Here is a 7,786-nt window from a genome sequence, read left to right as displayed (position 1 = left end):
GCTGGCCATAAGATGGTTTGTGCTGGGTCTCCTCTTTCCCACATGATGTGTTTGTGCCTGTTTGCCTTTGAATTGTACTCGCTAAATTTAGTTAAGTTAAAGATTTTTAAAACATGATGTAAGGCTACTGTACCATGTGATTGGAAAACAAAATGTAAAAATTAACCAATGTGCTTTTAACAATATGATGTAATCTGTAGTTAGAAACTGTCTATATAACAACCATCTATGCCAATAAAGTTTGAGCAATCCAGTGCCCTGAAAGAAGGGACAAAGAGGCTGTCTCTGTGTGCATACGCTGATGCCACCCCTCTCCTTTCAGGATGTGCACTCCCTGGCTGCCAGAGCTGGACTCTGGCAGAGCAGGTCAGAATTTTTATGTGATCAGAAATGCCTGCATTGTGCTCGTAAAGGAAGAAAGGCAAATTTCTTTTATGATAAAATTCCTGACAGTTTTCTGTTTACCCGTTACAGCAGCTATCATTAAGTTAACTGGCAAATATCTTTAACAACATACTATTCCAAAAACCTTCCCATAAAAAAATAAACTCATAGGTTGAAAATATCAAATCCCCCACAAATAAAACATTTTTAAACTGTTATAAAATTATTTTTTACAAAAAGGAATTGCTTCTGTCTAAACATATTTTTTTGTAAAATCATCATTTTCATTTCAGATTTTTTTTCCTTTTTTTTTTTTTTTTTTTTTTTTTTTTGGTTCCTACCTGCAGGATGCAGAAATTCTGGGCCCAGGAACTGAACCTGAGCCACAACTGCAAAGAGAGCCACAGCAGTGACAATACTGAATCCTTAACCCACTGAGCTACCAGGGTTACCGGTCAGTTCAGAAATCTTTCAGCTCATGAGGTAATGTGAGTACAGGTTGCTTTGGAGGCTTAAGCGAATAATAATGTGATTGATTAGAGTGTCACGAGTATAAAAATCTTCTTTATGTAGACTTTTCTTTGAGGATTCTTACGTAAGAGAAAAGCACCTTTCAGATTTCTACTCTGACAATCTCCCAGGCACAGGGGCTGTATTTCTTTTCCTTCAGGTAGAGTTGGATTCCTTGGAAATACTTTCGGAGAGCAGATCCTACATGGGGACAATCCATATTGTCTTTTTTCATATGCTCCAGTCTTCTCAGGCCCAGATCAAGGCTAGAGAGTAGTTGATCGAGGAGGGTGGTGTTCCAAGCAGCACGGCTGTCCTTTTTGGAGAAGACACTGGAGATCTGCTGAAGCATCAGATAGCAGTAACAGGTGCCTTCAGTCTTCTGGATTTGGGTGATACTCTCTCTTTTCCAAGGAAATTTGAAGTCGATTCTGTCCTTTACGCATAACTGAGAAGGGATCTTTTTCATCTCTTGCAAATGTTTGAAGATTTCCCTCTTCTCTACGCAATGGACAGCAGACAAGTTCTGGTCAAGAAAGCAAACAGAGATGGAGCAGAGCATCACTCCTGCCATTACCAAGTAAATCTGAGCCATTGAGAATTTCAGTGATTCACCAGACGGCCGCCAGGGAGCGCACGGGCACTACTAAGCAATTTGCTCAGAGGTTCTTTAGCTGGGTCTTCGGGCAGCGTGCTTCTCCAAGCGAGCGCAAGAGGGCGCAAGATATCTTTTTATGGGGTTGGTTTGGGCACTCCAGACCTGGGCGTTTGCACCTTCAGTGGGTCCTGCTGTGAGAAAGCAAGGGCATCCTGGCCTCGGAGAGCAACTTTGTGCTGCTTTAATAGTGTGGGGCTGGGGAAAACCTTCCTTCCTGAGGCTGTGATTGTTGAGAGATCACCGCCCAGCCAGGGCATTTTTATGGACAAAAAATATAAACGTGAAAGAAACACTTTTCCACGGTTCCTTCAGGGATTTTTTTTTTTTTTTTTTTGGTCTTTTTGTCTTTTTTAGGGCCGCACCCGCGGCATATGGAGGTTCCCAGGCTAGGGGTCTAACCCGGAGCTGTAGCTGCCAGCCTCCGCAGAGACACCTCTGTTCTGCACAGCTCATGGCAACACCAGCTCCTTAACCCCCTCAGCGAGGCCAGGGATCTAACCCTCAGCCTCATGGTTCCTAGGCGGATTCATTAACCACTGAGCCACAACGGGGAACTCCCCCTCCTCTTCCGGTGCATTTTTATGGGCCAAAAATATAAACATGACATATTTTTCGGCGGCTCCTCCAGGGAAAATGGAACTTCGCGTTTTCTTGGCTTTCCTCTGTTATGTGAGTTATTTTAGTACAGAAACTTCAGCGAGGCCATTTGTACTAAAGAAAATTCGTTCACTGAGTAATCTGAGGATTGGAAGTAGAGTGAGTTGTAGCCGATTTTACAGATTCAAGCTCTTCAGGTTTTTGGTGCGATTCAGTGACAGCCCAGAGAAAGGAGGCCGCAGCTGCTGCCGTGGGGGTGGCGGCGGCGGCTGAGGCAGCTGCCGCGGCGGCGGGATGACTGGGCAGTGTTGGGGACGCCCTGGTTTGAGTCTGAGTGCGGCCACCACTGGGGCCCTAGGACAGGTAAGTTGTGCTACTAGATGTTCTGTGACTTTCCTGGAGTCTTTCAAGGCTACAAGGTTAAAGTGGAGGGCAAAGTACTGAATAACTGAAAGGTACGAATATTTTTAAAGTCATAACATTTTATACTTTATATTTTTAATTTTATCTTTATCATATTTTATCAATTTAAATTAATGTTTTAACCTTTGTATTTTTCAAAATACTTGTTAAAATATTTTAAATATTAAATTTCAATGTCAAAATAATTTAAATATTAAGCATAATATTAAAATTTAAATTAACATTTAAATTTCATACTATATAATATGTAATATATTATATTATATTGTATTATATATTATAATAGTATATATTATATATCATAATATAATAGTATATATTATATATTACAATATAGTAGTATATATTATGTATTATATAGTAATATATATATTATATTACATAAAATTAAATTTAATATTTTAACTTCTATTTTTCAGTATATTTATGTTAAAATATTTTAAATATTAAATTTCAATATATTTATTTTTAAATAATTTAAATATTAAATATTTAACATAATATTAAAATCTATTTGAATATTAAAACAGCATTTTGTTAAACTTTGTTTAAACGCTATTTTCTTTATATTAAAACAAGTATTTAAGGAGTCCTCTTGTGGAAAAGCAGGTTAAGGATCTCACAGTGTCACTGCAACAGCCTAGGTCTCTGCTGTGGTGCGAATTTGATCTCTGGCCAGAATCCTCTGCATGTCTGGAGTGTGGCCAAAGTAATAAATAAATAAATAAAGCATTTAATATAATTTTATGTTTCTATGTTTAATGGAAACAAAACTCATTTATATTTTCAAGATTATTTGTGGTTTGGGATATTTTTATTTATTTTTTATTTTTTTTGGCCATGCCTAAGGCATGCAGAAGTTCTCCAGCCAGGGATGGAACCCGAGCCACAGCAGTGACAAGGCTGGATCCTTAACTCATTAACCCACCAGGGAACTCCAAGATTACTTGTTTTTAGTTGAGAGAATTACCATGTCTAACCATTTTCTCTGTGGTACCCTTGGCACCAGGCCCAGTGTACTCACTCAATAAATAATTTTCACTAAAGCAGAAGATTTTTCTCCTCCTATGGGAAGGCATTTATGAATGACCAAATTATTTCCTTTTATCACAGCCATATTTGCTGTGACAATGGCTAATATCTCCATGCTTCTCCTACTGGTATTAATAATACCCACTGAGTTTATTGCTCAAACCACCAGGATTCTCTTTCCTTTAAGATGCATAGGGCTCTGGGGATTCAGTTTTGTAATAAAAGCACCATTTTCTGCCTTTGATTAGCATCATACTAAACTCAGGAGAATGGCCTTATGTCCAGCTTGCCCTCAGTTTGTCACAACAAAAAATCGCTGGTCTGGTGTTAGAAAGGGACACATATCTAGACTCAAACTCTCACTGATTCACACAGCTCACAGCCAGGAGAAAATTTACTGCATAATCCTTGGTGGATCTTCAATGATGGGGAAGTTACTACCTTTATCAGGGAGCTACTTTGAAGACTCCTCACAAAGATGATGAATGATCACTTGCTTCATGTATTTTCTTCATTCCATTCCATTTCAGTTTGATTTCCAAAAATTGGCATGAAATAGAGCATTCCTTCAGGTGAAAAGCAAGAGGTTGAATTCTAAGTCCTTGGTCTGCTCTTTTGACATGCCAACCTGCTCTTTGTTCTTTATTTATGCAGCGTGACTATATCCTCGCTTTTACATGCTAGGATTTTTTTTTTAGTGACCTTTATGCTCTGAAGTTTTGAGTGCCCACAAAATTCATATGTTGAAGTCCAAACCACCAAAGTGTTGGTATTAAGTGGTGGGTCTTTGGAAGCTGATTAGAGGATGAGGATAGAGGCCTCACAAGTGGAATCAGTGCCCTAATAAAAGAGGTCTGAGATAAACCCCTCACTCTTCTGCCCTGTGAGGTTACAGGAGACTCTGCAGTGTGAGACCTGAAGCAGGCTGTCAACCAGAACCCCACCACACTGACACCCTCATATTGGATTTTCAGACTCTAGAACTGTGAGCAATACATTTCTGTTCTCTGCAAACTACCCAGTCTTTGCTACTCTGTTGAAGAAGCAGGAAGAGACTAAGACATGACCTGACCTATTGTATCCTCAGAATATCTCCCAGGAGTCTGTGAGATAACCAAAGGCACAGAAACCATCTGACACAACCCTCTTTCCTAGACCTATAGACCATCCCCTTTCATTTCAGGACCTCAATCAATGTTCATCAAGGGAACAATCATGGTAATAATAGGAGAAGGAATAATACTAACATACATTAGTAGAAATGATATGAGAGGACAATAAGGTAAATATACTTTATAAATTCTTCCTCATTCTATAAGAGAAGTTATAATGGAATATTGTGAGGGTTTTTTTTTTAAGATTATTTGCAGGACTATTATCTTCAACTTTGCATTTTCAATATTCAGAAAATAGAATAAGAAACAGGACTGGCTATAAATGGAAAACTCACTCTCACTCTAGTTCAGTGATCCTCAAGTACTTGCAAGGAGCTGCCTGATCATACTTTTCTTGTATCCTCAGGTAAGAAGAAAACAATTTTTATTATCTCCACACATGCAGGTGTTTTCCTCATTAGCCTATGCCTTTGGGAATCAATTTGAATGCTTCTTTCGGAGTCAGTGATACTGTGACCTCTGAATTACCTTCATCTCCCCTAAGCTGAAACTGTTTAATCAGACTTTGATTCAGATAGATTTTTAAAAAGTGTGTTCAAGCAAGAACATTGGTTTTTTTTTTTATTCCTGCCTAGAATGTCATTAGCACAAAAAATGTAAAATATAGGGTGGTCTTAGTCACTGAACTTGTGTCCTCTCCATTAGTCTCCATTAGTGATCTAATAATCTTCCAGCTTCTTTGCCACTTGTATTCCCATGAGCATCAATTCAGACCAGCTAATATGAGTAGAAGTGATACTGCCCTGTACTGTCCCATCCCTTGTAAATATTCCGTGTGAGCCACCATACTTTTACCATTTACCTCAGACTAGAATAGACTGAAATGATCTAGACAAATTTGGGTCAAATGCTAAAAATGCTGAAGTCACACAATGGAGGGTACCCATGTCACTGAATCACTGTTTGGAAAAGAGCCAACTAAAAAAGTCATCTGATGAGTTATGCCAGAATTGTGCTCTGATACAAAGGAAAGATAAATATATGTTATGATCAGAATCCTGACAGTCTTCTGTTACATGTTACAACATCTAGCATGAAGTTATTTGACAAATATCTTTAACAACAAACTATCCTAATAACCTTTCCATTAAAATAAACTTCATACATAGGAATCACAAATGGCACCGATAACCTAATCAGATTTAAGAAATTACTTTATAAAATATTTATCTAGGGAAACAGATTATATTCATCTCTTTAAACATGTGTTTGTAAATTCATGATTTTCATGTCAAATAGTTTTCAGCATTTGTGGAAATATGAGTCAAGGTTGCTTGGAGGGTAAAACAAGCAATAATATGACAGATTAGGGCATGTCACAAGTATGACTTTTTTCTCTCTTGACTTTTCTTTGAGGATTGTTACATGAGGGAAAGACACTTCAATTTTGACTCTGACAATCTCCCAGCCACAGAGGCTATATCCCTTTTCTTTCGGATAGCTATAGATTCTTTGAAAATATTTCTGGACAACAATTTCCAAATAGGGACAAGCCAGGTTATCTTCTTCCATTTGCTTCCACAGTTGTTCCAGGCTGTGATGAAGCTGAGAGAGAAGCTGATCAAAGAGGGTGTTGTTCCAAGCAGCTCGGCTCTCCTCTATGTTGAGGAGGTTGCCGATCTGCTGGAGTATCAGATGGTGGTAACGGGTGGCTTGAGTCATCTGGATTGGGGTGTTATTTTCTCATTTCCAGGAAAATTTGAAATCAGTTCTTTCCTTTAGGCATAACTGAGGGGATCTTTTTCATCAGCCTCAAATATGTGGACATTTTCCCCTTTACTTGACTAGGGATCCCAGACAAGTTCTGGCCAAGAGAGCAAGTAGTGGCGGAGCAGAGCATCACTCCTGCTACTAGCAAGTAGATCTGGGCCATTGAGAATTTCAGTGGTTCTTCAAACGGCCGCCGGGGAGCGAGCGGGCACCGCTCAATAATTAGCCCAAATGTTCCTTCTCTGGAATCCCAGGCAACGTGTTTCTCTGGGCGGCCGCCAGAGGGCGTAGGATGTCTTTTTATGGTATTAGGGAAATGCTGACTCCCAGTTTTTGCTTTCAGTGTCCCTGGCCGGGGGGGGGGGGGGGGGGGGTGGGGGGGGGTGGGGGGGGGTGGGGGGGGGAATGAAAGAGAGAAGGACATCCCCATCTCACTGAGCAATTTTGTGGTGATTTAATAGTGAGAAAAGACCCTGCATTTTTCGTGGTGCTGAGTGCTGAGGAGGGAACCTTGTCGCGGTCCTGCCAGCGACATTTTTCTCTGGTAGGGAGAACGGAAGCTTGGATTTTCTGGACTTTCTCCTGAGTTTTTACATTGTTTTCGCCCAGGATCTTTAGTATGGCCTTTTTAGGAAAGAATCCGTTTTTTGAGGGATCTGAGGCTCAGAATCGGAATAAATTGTAGCCAATTTTAGAGATTAGGACTCCTTTCCGGTGCTATGCAAACAGCTCAAGAGAAAATTGGGACGCTGCAGCGATGGGGGGACTGGGCAGTGATGGGAAAGCCCTGGGGGTGAGTTGGAGCTCCGCCACCGCCCAGGGCAAGGGCAAGCAAGCTCTGCCCCTAGATGTCTGTGACTTTCCTGTTGTCTTTCAAAGATACAGGGTTAAAGTGGTTAAAGCGGTGGAGACGATATTGAAGAGCTGAAAAGGAGGAATGCTTAAAAACCCAAAACATTTTATTTTTTATATATTAAAATTAATATTTTTTTTAATTTATATTTATTTTACAGTAAACATTTTTTAATGTCTATTTTTCAAATAGTTTTATGGCAAGTTCCCGGGTGCCCTAGTGGTTAAAGACCCAGCCTTGTCACTGCTGGGATTCAGAGTGGCTGCTGTGGCACAGGTTGGATCCCTGGCATGGCCCAAAATAATTTTTTTTAATGAAAATAGTTTTTTGAAATAATAATTATTAAACAAAGAAAATGACAGTATTTTATTAAAAAACTATTTAAAATTTACTTTCTGTATACTAAAAGCATAATTTAGTTTTTCCTTCCTGGCTTTAATGGGA

At 39.5% G+C, this 7,786-nt stretch overlaps 1 protein-coding gene and 1 pseudogene across 1 annotated transcript; both read right to left on the bottom strand.

Moving 5' to 3' along the window:
- Positions 1-593: 593 nt before the first annotated feature.
- Positions 594-1,696, bottom strand: IFN-DELTA-2 (interferon-delta-2). Its single transcript, NM_001166321.3, has one exon. The coding sequence runs from the start codon at positions 1,487-1,489 to the stop codon at positions 998-1,000; it is 492 nt and encodes a 163-aa protein (NP_001159793.3). The 5' UTR covers positions 1,490-1,696; the 3' UTR covers positions 594-997.
- A 4,444-nt stretch (positions 1,697-6,140) lies between these two features.
- On the bottom strand, positions 6,141-6,652 carry LOC110255447 (interferon omega-1-like; annotated as a pseudogene).
- Positions 6,653-7,786: the final 1,134 nt, after the last annotated feature.

This window comes from Sus scrofa, chromosome 1 (assembly GCF_054392235.1).
Source record: "Sus scrofa isolate SSC_HxYL_T2T_F1_AM1 chromosome 1, Sscrofa_HxYL_maternal_Yorkshire_Landrace_v2.0, whole genome shotgun sequence".
Lineage (NCBI taxonomy): Eukaryota > Metazoa > Chordata > Mammalia > Artiodactyla > Suidae > Sus > Sus scrofa.
This window is presented reverse-complemented; position numbering and strand designations above follow the sequence as displayed.

Coding starts and splice junctions, on each gene's coding strand:
- IFN-DELTA-2 (NM_001166321.3), bottom strand. CDS start 1,489: ATGGCTCAGATTTACTTGGTAATGGCAGGAGTGATGCTCTGCTCCATC.